The following is a 22,685-nucleotide window of genomic DNA, read 5'->3' on the forward strand; positions in this document are numbered from 1 at the left end:
TTATTTTAAATACAAAGTATGCTTATTGCATGCATAAACCGATACTTATAAACATTTCTGAAAACAAAGTTTCAAATGCAGGGTTCGTTGCCATACTCTACATCTGCTACATCTAAAAGGTGTGTGTTCACTTTTAACGTATGACCTACAGGAGTCGCCTACCAGTGTGTCAAACAAAGTCAATTATTAACTTGTTATGTTTACCTTTAGTCTCTTATTAAACGTGGAATCACTGCTAGACATTGACCCTATATTCTACCTCTTTCTCTCTATATAAATGACATTATTTCACAAATAAATCTTTGGGACTCACTATCCAGAAAGTGAACAAAAACATCTATGGGGTTATTAAATGCATGCAAAACACATGTAGCTGCTTGGTCGTGTGGTAAGCTCTTAGTAGTTTTACTCGTCCGGGGCTCGAACCCTGTCCCCGCCGTTTAGATGGAAATTTGGGTTAAGGTGTAAGAATCTTCAATTCTGAAGGAACATCTGAAGCATGTAAATAAGACAAAAACATAGGCTAGTGAAGGAGAACTAGAGCATAGGAAACATAAAAGCGAAGCCCAATCATGGAGCCTTTGTGGGTGTTGTGGTCTTGCCAGACCGTGGGAATCACTACCAGATCCTATTCACCTGGAGATCGACTACACGGGCCCCAATTGAGAAGTCCTCCCAATTTAGCACTGACGTAAATAGGCTCAGGAATGCCAAATATTTAGGTTAGGCCTTATACATACATGTAGATCTTTAGCATGTTGAAAGTTCTCCTTGCTTTGAAGAAAGACGTAGATTAAATAAAAACGTTCATTGCTTTAGACTAGAGTCACTAGACTAGAGTCACTAGACTAGAGTCACTAGACTAGAGTCACTAGACTAGAGTCACTAGACGTTTCCAAAGAATATGATGTTGTCATTTCTCTCCTGCGAAACACATATTTCCAACATACTTTGGACGTATATATGCAGGTATAAAACTTCTCTCAGCATGCGTGTCTAATTTCACTGTTTTTCACCTTTATACGATTGTGACACTATCTTTATTTGACTATTAATAGACAAAAGTTCAACAGAAAACAAAAGATCTCATAATAAGTGAATAAATAAAATAAAAGACTTCCAGTTTCAAAGCAAGCAAACTCGGTTCAAATATGATTTCCTTACACAAAGAATAACACTTTCATACTAATCAAAATTATCAATGATAAAAAACGTACCCTTAATATCAGTGTGATTATGAAAGACTATGAAGCATGGGAAGTTCTTTCCAGTAATAATCAGTCTCGCATGGAATTAATTAACCAAAAGAAATTTAAATACAACTCAGACTTAGGCCTACAAGTGCCGCAAAAGTCAAAATATGTAGGTCATAGCTGAGTCTGTGTCTCAACTTTTGTTTTTAGTTTGTTCTAATGCATTCTCACATTAGTATGATAAGATTAATTAGATAGTTAGTTCAAAAAGTAAAATATAGAGAGAGATATTGAAAGTACATAATTAGGTTCCATTTGATTTGATATCAATACATTGTCAAAGAATATCCTCCAACCTCTTTATTTTCCTTTCTCCCTACTACTATACCACTCAATAGGAAGCCGGATTAAAAGCATCGAATGCTAGAAAAGATTCTTTACTTTATAAAGCTCATTCGGTAATAATTGCTGTATAAACCGGCACGTAGGCCTACATTAAACATCAATAAACAACAAACAACTTAAATTTGATTGCTTTTAGAGACTTTCCTCATACACATAGGGCTACATGCTAGTTAGTAAAATGTATTGGTGTAATGACCTAATTACCTAATTACTTTTGCTTCAACTGAAAACTTCGCACATTCGGAAAATCTAATAGAACACTTAGTGCTTCTTTTTTTTTAGGTTGGATTATTTCCTGTTTGTGTTTAAAAAAAAAAAGAATTAAACCATTTTCTAAATTTGGAATTCTTATTTATTTCAAGTATAAAACTATAATATTAATAGAATTTTATTAACATATGTGCCTATTTACCGTTGGATGTATAGTATTTCCAAAAAGCATAACTTCTTGATATCAGACACAATATTGGTAAGCTGAATCTGAATATCTGTTGTGGCGTCGAGCTTGTTTCTATGACTTTGTTACAACATAATAAGAAAATCTTGCTTTGCTATAATTGGTTGTAGGAAACTGGGATAAAACAACAATAGCTCGTTTGGAAATAGTGTGGTAGGTTAAACTTCAGAAAAACACTAACAGAAATCATCTCATCTTAGTTTCAAATTAGAGCCAGCATCTAGATCAATACAAAGTTCAAAGTGTTACAGAGTTGATGGTTTTTTGTTTTGTTGTCTTTTTTTTTTGTTTACCGAGAAGAGCAAATATTTTTTTCAGCAGTTGCTAAGGAATGAATCCACATGTATTTAATATTTACTTCAATATTTTGTGGGACACGTCTTTAGGCCTTGCAGAGCACTAGTGTTCCCCGAACACACTGACTTAGACGCAGCAGTTGCTAAGTTATTCTTTACGTCTGTTTGAGGAACAATGGCATGTGGGCCTCCATAACATAGTTCGCAGCGGTTGGTTCTTCATTATTAAGGTTTGTTTGTGAAACAATTGCAGCTACATAACATTTGGTTGGGCTGACGTACTAGGCCTATTTATGTGTAATATATTAAATAAGCAAGCCGACTTTCATAGGATAGAACAGAATGAGTAAGAACTGAACGAATGATATTGAGTATTATAGATTTAAGGTGTTGGATCAGCATGATTTGAATTGTTTCTGAGGAAACATGGTGAAATATGAGAACGGCGCCCTTAGCAAGTGAGAGATCTTCTTTTCTTTTCAGGCATAAGATATTTGATTCCAGAATTAATAAAAGCTAGACCTACTTATTACGTGGATTCATACAAAAAAAAAATCAAGCTTCAGACCCATTTAAAGCTGGGTGGATGAGGGTGATAAAAACAACTGTTGGCCCAGATTAGTAATGTGCTATTTAAACGGGAAATACCGAATAACGTGATGCATATACTTAGGTCAGGGCGCCTACACAAATAGTTGGAATATGCCAAGGAATTACTAACGATGAAATTGGTCTAAGTAATATATATATCAGACTAAAGAGAGAAAACGTTTTATTATTATCGCAGTATCTTGCTATTTGACGAGGGGTTTGTGTGGACAGCTTTATCTACTCACTATACCGGTATCTAAAATGTGTCAGCTACCAAGTATAGCTGAAGCCTTGTAGAGCTAAATAGTCAGCAAAAAAGGACCATTTCTTGTCAAAATTACAATGCCTTAACCACGCCCAATTTCGTTCCTAAGAAATGAGTTGTGAGTTTAGGCACATCGGCACAATTTAGGCCATGTCGTTCTTAGAAATGATAGAAGGCTTATTTGTTGGCCTACCAGTGATTACTAACATTTTGAATGATAAGTGTAGAACCATTTTAATTTAATTTTAATTCCTTGACATAAACTAGTGTGTTTCTTTGAGAATGAGCTGTCGCCTGTCGGCACTGTGAATGTGGGACCTTCATCCTCGCAGTATACTTATTAGGTCTAGCTCAATTCGTAAGTTTTACAGGTTTACACACTGTATTACTCATTAGGGTTTGAGGATGAGAGGCTCGGAAAGAAAACAAATCAACATAATAATCGATAATATAATTTTTTAGGTCTACAAAGAAGAAACTACACATTTAAAAGCGATCATTTTAAAATTATGGCTCCGTCTCCAGCTCGATTCGAAATCTATGACGCCTCGGTTAGGCAGGTAGGTAGATGTGTCGATCTAAGGTCTGTTTCCTTCATAATTAGCTCTGCTACAACTGTGATGGTTTTAATGAAAGTATTATTTTGAATACAATGGATTGATGATACGGAGGCAGATCTACAACTGTTTGGGGTTCGGCCTGGAGACGAAAGGCTCAGGAGAGATCTGGAGGGATGTGCTAAGGAAGGCCATAGCCCCCTGAGGTCTGTAGCGCCACTGGGATAAAGGGATGATTATTTTGTAGATTGAATGGCGCGAGAGCTCTCTGAATGATTCGGTTTAACCGATTTTCCTACACCTGCTTCATGAAACAAATAGATTAGCATTAGTAGGCATATTGTTAAAGTTATTCATTGGTATTTTTGTGTAATCTTAAATGTGGGGGCATAAACGCTATGTAGACCACTCCGTGCCTTTACGTCCTATTGTCTTATTCTTTTCTCTTTTTAAATGATTCTGAAAATTTCTTTTGAAAATGTTTTAGAATCCCACATTAAAGTACCCATTTATGTGTTAGCCTATAATATAATATTCTTCAACAATGGCTGCATGACGTCTTTGAGATCTGTCTTATCTCAACCTAGTAACATTGATCAGTAAATGCTTCAAGGTGAAGTTAGGTACGGAGATGCCTCCTACATGCCAGTCTTAAGATAGGGAACACGCAACTGACTTAAAACAGGATTAACACATCTTGCTTACGTAGCACATAACTGACACACTCTTTCATACTAACATTTTTATGGATGAATGTATTGTCATCTGATAAAGGGGAATAAAGCTTACAAATGTTTGAACAGAACTGGATCGATAGAAACATTAGAATTCTGCCACCACAGACAAAGGTGGAAAGTAAATTGACACCCGACACGAATATCAATTTTAGTTGGGTTTTTTTTTTTTTTTATATCGATCGCCTGGGTTCTTCTCTATTAAAATAAAATAATATAAGCACCAAAGGGTTAACCGAAATTTAATAATAAGATTTTGCCAGATTGCTATGAAATAATACAAAAAAGCAGAGTATAATTAATGTGAAACTGTTTTGACCTACGGTCATTAAGGCGATGCAAGTCATGACCGTAGATCATTGAACTCTTTGCGACTGCTAGAAACATAAACAAGTTGTCTATGTCAAGCACCATATTGAATTGTATGAGGTTTAGAAGGGACGGAGGGAGGCTTTACAGTTTGATGACTACTGGGTTACATCGAGTGCATTGAGAGACCATAAATCTTATACGTGATGATACTGAATAACGCCAAAGCTTTCAGGGTATGCACAATTATCCAATAATAGAAGTACTTGTATGAAGTGTAGGCTACAGTTTCAATAGACTTGCTGCTGAGCCAGACATGTTTGAACTATAGCCATGAGATGCTGTTTGAAATTCACAATACTTATCTTGTCATACATGGTAAATATCCCTTTTTTTTTCTTCCTTTGAAATGAAATGCATTTCAAGAAAGTGTTTTTATAAAAGCAAGCAATGGAGCGAGTCAAATGAATACATATATGTATTATTGATAGAGATGTCGTTTGTGTCACCTGATAGACGTATGTCATGAGTAAGTATGTTTATTCTACTCACATGTGCATTGAAAAATTAGTTTAAAAAAAAAAAGAACATGTGACTCAGGTTGGTACGCTGTGTCAGCTGTCTAGTAGCCACTTGACAAGCTACTGTAAACTAGAACCATTTGATTTAGACTACACTTTTCCCCTCCAACCGTTCTCAACCGCTTTGATGCGACTACAATTAAACAAGAAACTCGAGAGAACTTCTTTTTAACCTGTTCGTAGGACATTAATTCGTTCTTTCACAGTGATTACGAAGTAGGCCTGTTTAGTAAAAGAAAGCGGGGGGGGGGGGGCAGGGAGAGAGAGCTGAACTCGTTGCCTTGCATTATGTTGTTGTTGTTTTTTTGTAACTTTCAGAACTGAAGAGATTATTTTCTAGCCCGAACAGGACGGCTGGGGCGGACAGGGCTTAACATCAAAACCAACAAGACCACAGTCCGAGGCGCATCTCACAACCTGGCAGCGATCCAGACCCCCAGCACAAGAAATGTTTTCATTATTTTTTTTTTTAATTTAGAAACTGACAAAAGTTTAGACCAGTGGTTCCTAAACATTTTTGTGTTTGTGTCGTCGACCCATTGCCAGGTTGTCGATAGACCCCCTGCTTAGCTAAAAAAAATAATCATTAACTTCAAATGCGTTTTTTTTCCCCTGATTTCTAAGTCGTATTTATTTATTAATAAATTTAAAATAAAACGAAGCGAAATAAAATGTTATATGTATTACACGGCTTCAACAAATAAACAAAAACAATGAATGGGGTATTGGGTAGGCTATTTACATAATAAAATGTCAACATTGGGCTTCAATTTAGTTAGGTTTAACCTATGCCTGGTGTTGTAGACTTCTTAGTGGGGTCAAGTCTTATTTTTAGTTAGGTTTAATGTTAATGTTTGTTTGTTTTGAGTGTGTGTGTGTTTTTTTTTTGTATGTGGATTCGGCCATGTTTTACTCTTAGTTTTATCTAGACACTTTGTTTTAAAATGTAAAAAATATATATCAGTCGAAATCCAAAGGATTAACTAATGTACAAATCATGTGTATATGTGTTGATTCCATTAATTGGAAATTAAATACAAAGTCTTAATGAAATCGATTAACGTAGACCCCGTTTACATATCATAGACCCCAGTTCACTTTTTCCCTCTCGTAGACCCCTTGGAAATCGTCGTAGACTAACATTCGAAGACCCGCTTATGTAAAACTACAAACAGATGTACTATGGGGGGAGAATTTGAAAATCCCCGGACCCCCCACTTGAGGGGGCCCCAAATGAGTGTTCGAATTTGTTTACATTAAATATTAAGCCATGTCATGTCATGATGTCGAATGTCAAAATGCATGGGCCCCCAAAGAGTTCTAGTCCCCCGGGCCCCAAATGATGGCATATCCTAGCTACGCCACTGGTAGCAAGCATTATCGTGTCAAGTCCACGTGATGGGCAGCTGCTTGCCTTCCATACTAGTGAGCTGATGAAAACGATTTCATACTGTTTAAAAATAACCGTTTGACCTTAGCATTAGGCGATGAAAATACAACTATCGACCCATTGTTTATTATGTACCGCTCCACGTCCACTCCACCCCTGAGACAGGACTGGCTAATAAGAAGACAAACTGCGCAGTTTCATGGCTGGTCAGTGCCGATACTTTAAAAGAGGCTACTTAATCGATTCCACGAACTAGGAAGAAGCCACTGTCTTATTTCGCATTAGATAATAGTCTAGGTCATTGACTCGGTACTTCGCAGTTGTGCCAGCATTTTTTATTCTGGAATCAAATTAATTCCAGATTCTCTCCCCTTACAAGCACTGTTAAAATAAATCAAAAAGTTTTGTGTTTTGTTTTTCTTCGGCGTATTATTTTGTTATTAAAGTCCTGGCCTAGTTCAGAGATTGAAGTATTCAACGTTGAACATATGCTTTGTTTTAGTCCATCAAAACAACTAAATAAAGCTGTGTCGTATTTCATGTTTAGTACTCTGCCATAAATCGAAAAAAAACACCACTTTTTTCTCTATCCCAGACAATGATCCATTAGCGACATTACCCCTTTTAGCTTCCAGCGGTCCTTACGTTTTCACTTCTGCATGTTCCCTTCAATGAATTGACTTGAGTGCTATTGGACAGTTTTACGAATTCAAGAGAAATAAATTGCCTTAACAACCAGTCCTAAGAGGGAGCACTGCCCGATGCCCTTGCTACATAGGAGCAGATGAATGATACAAGTACCGGTAATAATAAGAGCAATACAAGCTCTCCAAGAAAAGGTCTCACCAGGCCTCACAACTAAAAACAGACGGTGGTCTACATTAGTGCAATGATAAAATAGGGCATACAGTAAAACATTTTTTCGGGTGAGAGTGTGTGAAAAGTGGCATTGAGTCCTCAGTGATGCCAAAACTACTTTCCGAGGGTCCTATCGACACTTGTATACCCAGTGTAGACTCAAGCCGTTTTGGAAGGTTTCCTTTGGATTCGACGATTTTTGTTTTATTTGGGAAAAAAAAAAGGGGGGGGGCGGTAATGTGGCCTGTAAAACATGAGTCGGAAATCCATGTGCCCATCCCCCTTTTTTTAAAGGCCAAATATGGTTTAACAAAACTGTTCTAGATCAACTATGTACTTGAGCAGTAGCGTAGCCAACTTTCGTTCTTAAACATTGAAGTAGAGAAGGTTCCATCCAACATTTTCACGTGTATGTTGTGCTGGCCACATGTCACCCTAGTTAATCCTTGGCCATAACTTAAAAAAAAAAAAAACATGTTTTCAGCAAACACAAGTCCTGTCCATTAAGATGAACCAATGCCCTTCTTTTGAAATACCGGTATGCTGACGTATGGGCTATCAATATACTTATTAGAGACAGTACGGCCGTAGGATTAAAAAGAGGGGTATAAATGTGTGTGTGTGTACAGGAACCACCACCACCACCACCCAGTGTCGACACAAGATCTGCCCATCTCCATCTAATACAAGAGTAGGCTTGTTTACTTCCGTGATACAACACAGTACACGGTCATACTGTTTACACGGTTTTCCATTTGGTCAAAATCGGTCAATAAACAAAATGCGTGCATGAGCGTTGTAGCGTGACGTTGTCAATTGCTTACGTCACGACGCCTCTACATTTGAATAGCACATACAAGCACCATTCATGACTTTTTAAACTTGAGTAGTGTCAATGAGTTATTTAGGCCTACTTAACCGTTCTCCTGTAGTCACAAGTTATTTGAATGATGAGCAAGGCTTACAAATAGAGGCCTATGGAATTTAAACAGAGAAAACATATTTACAGTAACATCCATGTACTCTAAACCACTTGAAACGTTCCTCTCACATGAAAGAGAAAAGATGCATGTATATTTTTTTTCAATTTTCAGTAAAGAATTATTTTGCTTTCTTAGATTAAACCCAAACAAATGTCTCATTTCTGAAATGGAGCAATTAATGTTACTTTCATCCTACATCTAATGAACAGTATAATATCGAGCTAGAATTGGGTGATATCGATTACCGAGAAATACAACGTAAACATTTTATTTCTCTAGTCAATAAACAAGAATGAGTCATTTCAGAGTCAACATGCGGGACACATCTGGCTGCACTCAACCTTACTAGGGTGTATAGGTCTGGACTAGAATCATGTTTTGTAGGTCAACATATTACTATCAATTAATTAAATGGTGTTTTAGAGACTGCTTGTTTACAACAGTTTTGGTGTACCTCACTAAAAGAGCTGTCGTTGACTTAACATTACAGAACGTAGTTTACTTGCCAGATACTAGACTGTGGGCCGAGACTGAAATAATCACATGTATAGGCTGTTAAGTTATTGCTTAAATAGGGAAAGTAATGTGTTGATTTAATGTATTTATATTTAAGGTTCTTAATAATAGCCTACAAAATAAAACATTTTATACACCATTTTTCTTTGGCCCCGATCTTACAGCGAGTATACAGGTCCTTCCTTGCTATCCACCAGTACCGTACGTACTTAAGCCTATGATTTAGCCTACTAGTAACCAGCTAGGAAAACAGTGCACTCGTGTGATACAACTCCAAGTCAAAGAAATTCAGCAGAATGGAGAGAACCAGAAACGTTACTTCCCCCCCCCCCATTTTCTTGAATCATTTTTCTTGTGCTTAAAAAAAGGTTAAGAATGAAACGTCTAGTTTGAGTATTGTCTTAATTACTTTTTTTTTTAGTTGAGTACGGTAACGAATTTCGGAAAATAATCAGAAAGATCTAGTTGACCAGCACAAGTTCTTGTCAGCAGATAACGTTGAGTTGTTGAAGCATCCTCTAGTCCTACAAGTCGACTGCATAAAACGTAAGGAAAGAGTAAACAAGGACTACGGTAGTGTTCAATGAAATGCTACGTTTCATTAGCCGTCAATGTTTAGTAGTTGACTATAGGGCCGTATTGTAGACTACGAGTGTGTCGACTTTGTGATATCCATCGGCATGAAAGAGTAGAAGAGGAAGAGTCAAGACCAAGTGGCCAAAGAGTGGACAATGACTTCCAAGAAATGAATAAAGGAAATGAAATATTTTTCATCATTTGAATTGTACTAATTTAATTTTTTTTTATTTTTTTTTTGCAAGTTTAAATAACTGTATCTTAAAATGGGGTGGGGGGGGGGGGCTATTTAAATTGAACATTTCAAAACTTTGTTTAAAATGGGAACTATATCCCATGCCCTAATTAGGCTTCCCCACTAGTTGCATCAACAGTGATAAATTAAATGGGGAAAGAACACTTAAAAATTGAACTTATAATTATACAAAACCTCATTATAAATGAGTAAGCACTTAGTCACCACACAAAAGTCCCGTAATCATCTATACTTGCTAGTTTATTTTAAATATAGAGTAGATCCTGTCATACTAACCTCACACAGTCCATCACATAGAGTTCTCAACTAAAGCGTTGAAGTGAACAAATTAAGAGCTACAATTCTAAGAAGGATACACAAATATATTACTGAGTGAATGGCCAGCAGCACCACATAAGGGGAAATACAAGCTTGGTGACTTGTGATTAGTCCATTATTACTAATGACTTACTAATTTAATGACCAACTGATTTCTCAGTGAAATGTTAGGCCTACACATTACTGTACAACAAAATGAAACCTCAAAGCGAAAAATGTCTGATAAATATTTACATTTAATAAAACATATGTACACCTAAAGACAGAGCAATATTACAAATTATTACAAGTACAAACACTGAGAACTAACATTATAAACCTATTTATTATTAATTAAATGAGGTTAAAAAAATACACCTAAAAAAATGAATTAAAAGATACGCTTTCTCTTAAAAATTATCTGTAAAAAAAAAAATATTTACATTTAAACATCTTTATACATTCATGTCTTTTATCACATACTCACTATATATATATATATATATATACTCACACATGCACACATATATGTATGTACAACTTAAGAAACCAAAAACTCAAAAAATATACATATACATCTTTACTTTAGGTCCAATTGAAAGACTGAAAATCAAATTAAATACCAATCTATTGACAAAGCTGCAGGTAATAGAATATGGAACAACATTTATTGTTTTGACAGAACTAATCCGATAAATAATAATACAGTAACTCCTAGTTGGCCATAAAATTATGTTTTAAAGACAAAATCAGGAAACAGAAAAACTAAAAAACTAGCATTGGACATTTTCAGTAGTTAGTAATGTCACTACAAAACTACTAATATCGTAATAAATATATGCCACACTCCAGTAATTCTTATAGATAAAAATCAAGATATGTGGCGATCCAATACCTTTAAAAAAGACAGCTACGGATTGTTTTATATGAGAAACAAACAAAGACAACTACTATCAAAGACATCAACTGTATTGCTAGAAATTTAAATAGTGTTACAGTATCAAAGACATAGATAGCAGTGATCCCATTTACAATAACAGAAAAAAAAAAAATTTAAATAAGATGTCTAGACTTTTATTATTTAGATCACATTTTTTTTTTAGTTTGAACTATTAACTATGAGCAGTATGTGCACATGTAGAGGTAGATGATTAATAATCATGATGAAAAAATACAACATTTGGATACCATGAAAACAGAACTGATAACAGAGATACTGGGAAATAGACCATCACAGAATATCTTCCATATTTCACAAAGTTATTATTACTAAATACTACCCAATTTATGTAACCAAAACTTTTTTTTTTAATTTTCTTTTTGGTTTTAGTCAAATAATCATAAATAATACTTGACAAATGAAGTGAAATATCTTCAACTTTTAGCGGTTTTTTTTTGTTGTTAAATTAGGCATCACAATAGTCATTGAATGGCTATAACTTAGATATTCCCTAATTATAAGTTAGTAGTAGCTTCTCTATGTAATTATATTTATATAAAAGTTGCATTTTACTTAAATCCTCTCTCTATATATACATATATTTACATTTCAAAGACAAGAAAACATATTACTGGCCTGTGTTGTTTTTTAAATCCTAAAATAGCTAACCAAACCTCATATTCAAGTAAATTAATGCTGCATACCAGTAAGGAAATATATATACCTTTATTTCATCCAAGACCCTGAATGTACACATCTCATAATGGCAATGTGGGTCACCACAGTACTTAACTTCTCTCTCCTAGAGAGAGCTGATGGACTTTTGGTGCTACATCAGGCTTTTGAAAAGATTCTGTGCTGACAGGTTTCAACACCAGACTTTCTAATTAGCCATCATGCTCTACATTCTACCACCACTGTTTCAAATCAAATGAGCTGTCATGCTCTACACTCTACCACCACTGTTTCAAATCAAATGAGCTATCATGCTTCATTTACTACCCTACTCTACCTCTGTTTTAATAGCCATACTGTCCATAATAAAAAAACACAAATCAGGATACAACTTCACGTGTTTTAATTATTTTAAGTGATTTACAAAATACATAATTGAACTAATAAAAACAACATTTAATGTAACATAATAATTTAAAAGTAAGATCTATTAATTTACTATTTTACTATTTCTAATATCAAAGTTCAGTAATTGGAATAATTAGACTATGTAACGTGTACGTGACAGTAAAATAAAATAAAAATTGCCTAACTGGTGTGCTAGTAATTATTTAAAACCTAGAATCTATATGTGAACTGTTAAAATGTCACTAGTGGTTCTGTCTGTGTACAATGGATGTATTCACACACTCACAACCCACAAGAAATCCAATGATATCTGATGTTTAAGAGAATTACTAAATTCAATCATTGTCAATCTCCATTGGGAAACATCAGAATTTATTAGCCAAAATGTTTTAAGATACCTTCTTGTCTTAGGATTTCTGAGATAATATAGCTCCAATGGTAAGGGCTCCAACTGCTGCGGCACAGCTCAGTAGAGTTTTAAATGATGGCCAAGGACTGTCTATTTTATGTTCACCACTACCAGATTGAAATTCCATAAAACCTTGCTGAAATTAAAAGCAAAAGATATACTAATAGAAAGATTTCTCTTAAAATTTAGGGGAAAAAAAAAGAAGTAAATGATTAGCAATTGTGACAGTCAATGGTATTTCAAATGGCAAACAATAATATTAACATTATTCTAATTAATGAATGTTCATATGGAATAAAGACGTTATTGTTAAAAGGTAATGAGCTACCCTCATAACTACTTTGTGCAATAAATTCCCTTTAGAAAATTGTGGAGAAATGAGGCTTGGCATGACTAGTATAATGTAAGTGAAACTAGAAATGACTGTTTTTTTGTTTCCTACTGTAATTTACATTTCTCTAACAATCACTCTTTGCCAACTCAAATCTGTATGAAACAGCTGTCCAACTTAATTAATGCTCTAAGAGAATAAATCAGAATATGTTTTCTCATATCAAAACATGTTATCGATTTATTAGTTGCACAGTGAGTTATAAGAGGATAAAAGGTGTAGAAAAATAATGTCTACAGAGATATAGCCTACATTAGCTTTTGGTCAATGCAATAACCTGCACTAATAAAAAGACCAAATATTAGTTTAATAAACAGCTTTTCATTTATAAAGTGAAAAGAGGAAGAGGTGGCATTGGCAGTGTCAATGTACAGAGAGTGTTGAATAAGAAAGGCGACAATACAGAAAATTAAAAGAATCATTGTTAGGCTATTTTTCTCTTTGGATTGCACAAACTTATACATTTTTTATTTTGTCTGTTATTCAATACTCTAGAGTCTAGACTCTAGATCTACAACAGAATCAATCATATGGGGTGGGGGTGGGGGGTAAAAATCGTATTAGTAAACATCAGGTTACTTTTGACAACATTTAATTTCAATGTCTAATCATTGTTCATAACACTTAGTTGTATTTAATGTTACAGTTTCCAACAATAATTTATTCAAGTTTGACCACTGCGCAACACAAAGCTTTACAGATTTAAAAAGAAAAAAAACAAACTTGAAAGAATCTTTATGTGTGAGCAAAAATATACACGTAAGAATCACATGATGTAAACAAAAACTGATCTCGTGATGGGGCTTAATAAACAGGGTGAAGGACAGGTCAAAAAAAGTACGTCTGCTCCCATGACGTAAATAGGCCTACATTAACTTCAGAAGACGTTTCCGCCCCCTCCCCCCAAATATGGTCTGACAACTTTCAGTCAGTGATACACAAAACATTTTTTACTATAAATGAATGTCCTACCCAAGATCTAGATATATGCATACATAATAAATACCATTTCACTACTAAGTAGGAGGCAATTAGATTAGAATGGATCTATCCTAACAATGTCAATTTTTTTAATTTGAAATAATAATTTTCAAAAATAATACGCGGAAACTTAGGCCTACACATGAATACTTTAGCTAGCATTCTTACTGGAGTAATGTTACACAATAGTCATACAGCAGATTGTACTATACAGACAGGCATACACCCAATACACCCAAGAATGTGATAGAGCAAAACCTATTTCTAAGTAGATCTAGATCTAGCTTCAATACGATGAGGTTGGGCTATACAAAATTCCACTAAACATGACATCAATGCAAACTTCATTCATGCATGTCTAGAAAACAAACTTCATTCATGCACACACCAGCTAGACGGCGTTGCGCACAACATATTTGGCTGGCATACTTTTTTCCCCGGGGAAAAAATCAATAACTCGACAGTTAATTGAGTATGTGGACCTGGTTAGTGCGTGGGTTGACAATGTTTACTAGATCTAGAAACGGGTTTTCTAATATGTTCTGATATGAAAACAGACCTCCATACTTGATTTTAAAAAAAAAGGCATTGACAATCACAAAGCAGCAAACATGCGACATTAGATCTATTAGCATTGCACGTTTTGTATTTTGTATGTGTCAACCTTCCTTCAATGTTCCTCCCAAGTTTCTGTTAGTCCTAGAAATATCTCATGTCAAATGATAATACTTTAAAGCTGGAACTCGATCAAAGGGCCTTCAGCTCGGTATCCAAACGCTATATTCATCTCTACAGCTCTAATATTTGTCACTTTATATGAAAATAATATGGTAAAGTTAAAACTCAAATGTTATCTTAAGTGCCTATACTGTTAAGATAATAACAGTTTAAATCTAATTTGAAAACTTAAGGCCTAGGCCTACATTTTTAGGCTATGCATCCATGTGTCGTTTAAAATAAGGTCTGTCACATAACAAAATCGTGGGACACAATATGTCCCTTTCTTAATCAAAAACTTGTTAAAAAAACAGTTTGACAATTTTGTATTTAAATGAAGTAAAAATAATTTTTTTTTAGTTTTTTAAATGCTTATTTCATAATAACGAGTAAGGATTATGTTTTTTTTTAAAAATGCAACAGCATTACTATGTTCTACATATAGACTAATGTATTATTTACATTGGTATGTCAAGTATTGTACAAGCTGATATCAGCGAACTTGTAAGCCTATTAGATTTTTTGAACACATTGAGTTGACAAAGGTTACCTGTGAAGGTCTGATTAGGAAGCTATATATTTAGTTTGAACGTTTCTATAGTGCAAGGCCTATACCTGAAAGAATTGTTTTGAAACATTAAGTGTCACACAGAAAGACTATCCACCCACATACGCTATTAGAAATGCTTGTTATTTACCCGAGATAGCCACATTAATTATGTATTTGAAACTCAACCTTTGTCAATTTTGTTCAAGCGTATGCCCATCCATTATTTTGTAAAAAGATTTATGACATTCTTATGTTTTCCTAAGTTTTTCATAAAGACCAGGAAAGAAAATAAATCTGCAAGTGGATTGGACACAAGTAACCCAAAAGTAACATTGTAGAGATCTTTCAAATATGACAACTAATTCCATATATAATATATGATTGTCAAATTATAAAAACATTAGCTAATAAAAAAACAACAGTGTGCTAATTTAAAATGAAGTTTTGTTATAGGCCAACTTATATATATTTTCTATGAAAAAAAAATTTAAAAAAATCAAAAAATCAGCAAAATGTTAATTATTGGCACTCTTTCATAAGATTAATACACAACCTTTCACCTTATTATACTACTTGTTAAACTGAGTGGAAGTAAAATTAAATAGTTAGTAAGAGAAAAATTTTTGAAATATTTTAAAATTAGAATTTTGACTTATATCTGATCTATTGGCCTACTATTTATCTACCCAGTAATAATTTTATATTTATTTTATTGTGATGTATGTATTATTTATATTGAACATTTTACTGGAAGATTTTAAGCTAAAATAAACTTAAATGATTAATATGTGAAAATAAACTGCTTTCCTATCTAATGTATTTGTATAATAAATAAAAAAGAAAAATGTATCATTCAGATAGTCCTTATACCTAATTATGCATGTTAATTAGAGCCATAAACTCTGCTAAGTCATTAGTTTTCCTGGTTGATTCATACTATAAGATTTAAAGGTAATTTTATTGGTCCAATCAAATGGAAAATCAGTTTGACTACAATTAACCATCTCAGCGTTACTACTTTAACAATAACAATATAGATGCAAATACGAAAACATTCACACACGAAACACATACACACTGACAACCAGCGCTTTATGTTAGTGCTAGGGAAAAAAAACTTTTCTTGCACGATTGTCCTAGCGATATATATGGAATTCACACGAAATATGCCTTAATCTTTGTATTTTTAAAAGTATTTTATGAGGTTGTCTTTTGGTACACTTTTATAAATTATTCTCAAATGAATCATTGTGCATCTAGTTAAACAATAGTGATTAGCTGCCAAATGGCGTCCACTTAGCTAGTTATACCACAGAAAACACAAATATTTAGGAAGTCCTTGACCTGATTTGGAAACGATTTATAAACAAAAGGTTTCTGTGGTACCATCCATGCTAATCTGTCAGCTTATAGATTAGGAAATAAATATTGGAAAGAAGTTTGGCAGAAAACCGATTTATTCAAAAAGGAAACTACCCCCCCCCCCAAATACATGAATTAATTGGGCCCCAAAACAAAGCTTTATAAGTGATTAGTTTCTTTTTTAATTCAATGTATATATATATACTGAACAAATTTCCAATTAGGAAATTATCTTATATCTTATCTAACACAGACGTTACTTCAAAAAAGAAGTTGATTACGACCTACGCATCATGCATTCAGTAATGCATATTAATGCATATTAACCAATGACCTAAATTCTGCCAAGTCACTGGTTTTCCTGGCTAGCTCAGGCAACCCAATCCATGCTCTAATAGCACTAGGGAAGAAGGAGCATCTGTACAAATTTGTCCTAGCATATGGAATGAGGAATGTGCCCTTACCTTTGTATCTTTCAGAGTATTTTATTAAATTTTGTTTTTGTATTTGAAGATTATGGTTCAGTGTTTTATGTATAATTGCTACTTTACTTTTGAGTCTTCTGTCCTGAAGGCTTTCTAAATTTAGTGATTTTACTAAAGGTGTTACTCTAGTCAAATGTGAATATTCGTTTGATATGAAATGCAATATATGGTAAAACATTTACGCAAACTGTAGACTGTTCCTTAAGGTACACCTGAGTTTACTGTTATTGGTGTTGATTTAGAGCCATTTATTATTACAGTTGTTCTCTCCCTATCAGAAAATCTTTAATCCACTGATGCAATGGACCATCAATGCCAAGATATTTTAATTTTTTAAGCAAACTATGGTGGTGAACATTGTCAAAAGCCTTGGAAAAATCTAGCAAGATAGCATCTATTTGCTCACTATTATCTAAACCTTGTGAAAAATCATCAATTAGTCCTATTAGTTGCGTTTCACATGATTTATATTTCCTGAAGCCATGTTGGTATGGAGTAAGGACATTATGTTAGTCTGAGTGGTCTATGATGTTGCTACATGTATATTATGTGTTCTAGGATTCTACATGTGATGCTGGTAAGTGATACTGGTCTGTAGTTTCCTGGGTCAGATCTTTCTCCTTTTTTAAATGGGGGGGGGGGGGGGGTAAATCTAGAGATATATATCTACTCTATAAAGATTTTGTGTTTATACTTCTTATGTAGCCTATAGATAGTCCAAAGAATCAAGTTGATTGCCTAATTTAATAATAAAAAGTTACATACTAGATTAGATCTACATCATAACTTAATACCTTTTTAAATGGAAATCATGTTTCAGGAGACTCCCAATAAAATCTACTCAGTTCAACAGATCACAACCACCCCCTAAATATGAAAAAAGCACATAACATGATAACCATCAGCAGCACCTTAGCTTAAGCCCTAAAGCTAGTAGTATTTTTGGACGCCTCCAAGTATTGAAGCAAAGGTGTGGCAGAATAAATCACTCAACCTGCCTACAGAAATCTATGTCTACCAAGCAATGATGAGTGATTCTCTCCAGCCTTCTATATGGATCAGAGATATATGAGTACTATCTAGAAAGGAACTATGGTTTAAAACATTTTTACCATCAATGGCTAGATAGCAGTATATATAGTGATGTTCTTGAGGATGCTTGTAATCTATAGACAATATAGTGGAAATGCTACTTGTTTGATATAATGGGGCCTACTGGGCAGGTGGTCAGACCAAATTAATTAATTCAAACTTAAAACTGACATCAGAAGAGAGCACCTGGCAGGTGGCGTCTGAACCACAGCAGGAAATTCCGTACAAAGGCTGAGGGATACACATACATTTGATAACAAAAAGAAAATCAACTGCCTAGGACAGACAAAGCATTTAAAGAGCCTTTCTAAACTGGCTACCGGCACATGACAGTTAGATCTATGTCTACGTTGGATGTGTCAAAATAAAATATATATATAGTCAATATAGTTTATAATTTTATATATGTAAATCACGGCTTGAACAGCATAGGCATGGCCATGTAAAGTAATTCACTCCTCCTCCATGTAAAGTAATTCACTCCTCCTTAAAGGGAAACTCCCTGATGGTTTTTCAAATTTGAGTTATTGACATATATAAATTCTGCGTAAAAAGTTGTAATAGTAAACATTTTACCATTTTTTATTTAAATGCTTAGAAACATTTATATTTAATAAACTAGTAAATTCTTGACATCTAAAAAAAAAAAAACGGGATTCTTTGAGATTTTGTTTTTAGCTATGTCAAACGTCACTTCCCTCAAAAATACTGAAAGAGAAACTAGATTTAACCAATCGTATTGGTTCATTCTTACAGTAGCTGTTAGGCTTAGTGACGGCCTAGTCCAGAACTATGATACAGTTATATATGATATATACATATATATGTATATATGTATAGATAAATCTACTAACCAACTCAAGAAAAAAGTAACATTTTCATCTAAGCCTCTCCCTGTACCAAGAAGTAAATAGATTGTGTGTCTGACTAATTCGAACAAACTGGTCAATGTAAGGCAAGTCGAGACTATGTGTAGTCCGTCATGGCAAGACAACAAAGCGATAGTGTTTGTTGCATGTTGAGTAGTCTGGCGAGAAAATACACACTACCATGGTTAGTCAAGCATGTTAATCTACTTTTAATAAACAATTTTTCCTTTGCTTACAAGATCCTAGATCTAACTGCATAGACAAAGATGTATATTTCTTTTACGAGAATGTAAACTTTGCTGCATGGTCTCCCATATACAATAAGCCAATCTATATAGATTAAATTAATATGTATTTGTGACATCACATAGAAACCCGGTGAAAGTCTGACTGTTTTGGATACGCAGGAAAATTAAGTTGGAAAAACATCAATTACTAAGTTATTATTGCAAATAAAATAAAAAGAATCATATATTCATTATCTGTAAATCAAAACACATATATATTATATCAAAAATTGTCAAAACCATCAGAGTTTACCTTTAATCTTCAGACTCAAAGAAAAAGCTTTTAAAATAAATTTCATTTTGATTTAAATCAATTTAAACGTTGACTCTCGTCTCTGTACTCCATAACTACAAAATAACTAGATCTAGATTATCTATATAGATAGATATAGAAGATAGATCTAGAGTAAAGCTACCATATCAAACAAGTTAAGCCGAATCGCTGTGATTTTTTGCATTTTGATTTTTGAAGCTCCGTATTGGCTAGACCTAGAAAAAAAAAACGAAACCCATCTATAAATTAAATTATATCTATAAATTCGTCATCCATTGGTCTATGAGCTTGAACTTCCGTAGAGTTAAAATAAAATCTGATGTCAAAGAGGGGTGGAGTAGGTATGACATAATGTAAACTTCATCAATTTTTGTTCCCTGACTACAACATCGAACACCTTGTAAACCATATCAAACAATATGCATTTAAAAAATGTTTTAATCATCTGATTTTTTCATTTCAGGTATTTTCTGGTCAAGCAAGAGGTGAACTACCAAGTGCAAAAGAAAAGACTAATTGCCATCTGCCATATATAATACACATATCACAGTGATAGTTCAAAATTTAGGAAAAGCCAATGCTATTTTAACTATTTAATAAATAGATTTAGCAATGGCAGGGGAGAGCATACTTAAATTATTTTGGGGGGCAAAAGGAAGTAAATCTGCAAAAAAAAAAATCTTTCATTTGTACCAAAAAAAATGTGTTTTTTGTCAAAATAATGTTTAATAAACATGTATTTATAAATTGCTTGTGTGTTTTGTTGTCTTTAAGATACTAGAACTTTACTGATATGTTAATTTTTGCTTTGAACATTAAAGAAAACATTGCATAAAAATACATGAACACTCAAAAAAAAAAATTGTTCGATATTAGCATTTTCTAAAATGGTAAACCTTATTGAACACCCTCATAACTCTAAATAGGATTAAGGGAAGTGTAATATATACATGTTCTCCTTTCAATTCTGAATCCAAAAATATAGATTCTAGGTCTTGCTTGGCTAATGCACCATGGGGCTATACAGTAGCCTTAGTTCCGCAAGCACCCCCCATTCATGTGTATGAAGTCAAAATAACACGCTTTCAATACTTTCATACCAGTGTACTTTATCGCCTAGTGGAAAAATGATCTTGTGCAAGTATACAAAACTAAATGTTAAAAATAGAAAAATGGATCGCGCACCAAAATACCACAGTATTTCTGTATTAGTACTATTAGCAATAAAAATAACTCAGCATTTAATTTATTTATAAAAATAAGACGAGATGTTCGATATGGTCTATACAAAAGAGGGGTGTTCGATATGGCAGCTTTACTCTAGTAATGACTCTAGTAGATATTAAGATATATCATAGAATCTACAACTTACCCAATTATTATGAGTATTCATCCAGGACGATAGACGAGTATCAACATATGTTGTTAACCATTCTAGAAGATTGTCTACTAAGTGTGTTTTATTTAATTCGTAACACCTTACAGCGAAACGACCTGAAAATCCAAATAGGGCAACTATCCGCCCCCAATTAATACTATCAGAAAATATTTCATTAACAATTGCAGTGTACGTTTCATATGCATTTTCATCATTTATGTTTAATTGATTAATTAAATCGTCGAATCTGCTACTAAAACGTTCCTCGAATTCATCACCTAAAGTCCTCATTGCAATTTGCACCGAATTGGGCGAAACATTTGCCGGTCGCCCATCATTGTCCCATGTAAATCCACTGTTTTGCAAACGGTACTTTATGTAATCCGCAACAATACTACGGGTATCCATAATAAAATTCTTAGATCTATTATTTTTAAGGCTCGAAACTTCATTTATTTTGGTTTCATTCTTCTCAAAAACCATCTCAGAAAAAATCTATGAATTCATCAAATGATGACAAATGTTGAATATCCTCAAGAAGAATAGTAAAATATGAAACAACAACGATGTATGTAGAATTGTAGACTAGATCAAGATTTCTAGGTCACTTGTTCTCTATCTAACCAAGCCTACGTCCTCTACTGCAGCTTTCGACCAACACAACAGCGCCAACTAGTTTCAGCGGCAGTATTCAGTATCGATACTTTCGGTTTAGTGGGAAATCTTAGAGTCAGTCTCGTCGCTATAGTGGATTCGTTTATTGGCTGAAATGGGGAAAATATTATTGAGATTATTATAAATAATAGATATAGGTTATTTTGCTAAAAAAAAAAAAGTTAATTATAAATAATGCGTTGGAGTATTAGTATTTTTTGAAAGCTCAAGAAGAAATCTTTGTTGAGATTTTGTGTAAAATTTTAAAAGTAGGCTAATTAATTAGGCCTGCTCGTGATTATTTTCTTTACCTGAATCACCATATAATATGTAGCCTACCTATTTGCTTGTATGTTCACAGAATTACTGCTCATTGTAGACTCTATTAGTCTTTTTGTTTTTAGATTAGTTCAAATAAACGTTAATGTTCGAACTTATTTTTATTTTATCTGTAATTCTTTGGACTAAATCTAAAATCTTACATCAACCCATCTTAATATTAAGTACTGAAGTAGTCACAGCATTACAATAGGCCTACTAAATAGTCTATAATGTGTTTAACGTGTAGAGTGTAGACAGATAACTAGATCTATGCATAAACCTATATTGACATTTGTCAGATTCTGTTATTTTTTTTTTTAAGTTTTGCAATTTATGATATATTAGAAAAAATAATCACTTCATCATACTTTTTGTTTACTTTATATATAGTCTTATCTATCTATCTGTCTGTCTATCTATCTATCTATAGGCCTATATATATATATATATATATATAGGCTAGATAGAGAGGGAGAGAGAGAGAGTGTGTGTGTGTCTCGCTATGAATGAGCTAAAATTGTAGTTAAAACACATTTATTAGTTTAGACAGGTAGCCTAATTAAATTTTTATAGAGGTTTGAACCAGTGGTCACTTAATTGGGTCAGTGTCACCCCCCCCCCCCCCCCA

The 22,685-nt window shown here is 33.7% G+C and overlaps 1 protein-coding gene across 1 annotated transcript; it reads right to left on the bottom strand.

Annotated features, from left to right (window-relative positions):
• Positions 1-10,503: 10,503 nt before the first annotated feature.
• On the bottom strand, positions 10,504-21,776 carry LOC106067260 (bcl-2-like protein 2). The gene is made up of 2 exons (XM_013226418.2): positions 21,077-21,776; positions 10,504-12,832 (listed from the first exon to the last, which is right to left on the bottom strand). The coding sequence occupies exons 1-2, from the start codon at positions 21,563-21,565 to the stop codon at positions 12,695-12,697; spliced, it is 627 nt and encodes a 208-aa protein (XP_013081872.1). The 5' UTR covers positions 21,566-21,776; the 3' UTR covers positions 10,504-12,694.
• Positions 21,777-22,685: the final 909 nt, after the last annotated feature.

This window comes from Biomphalaria glabrata, chromosome 1 (genome assembly GCF_947242115.1).
Source record: "Biomphalaria glabrata chromosome 1, xgBioGlab47.1, whole genome shotgun sequence".
NCBI classification, from domain to species: domain Eukaryota; kingdom Metazoa; phylum Mollusca; class Gastropoda; family Planorbidae; genus Biomphalaria; species Biomphalaria glabrata.

Coding starts and splice junctions, on each gene's coding strand:
- LOC106067260 (XM_013226418.2), bottom strand. CDS start 21,565: ATGGTTTTTGAGAAGAATGAAACCAAAATAAATGAAGTTTCGAGCCTT. Junction 12,833..21,076: donor TGAATACTCATAATAATTGG/GTAAGTTGTAGA, acceptor TTTTAATTTCAG/CAAGGTTTTATGGAATTTCA.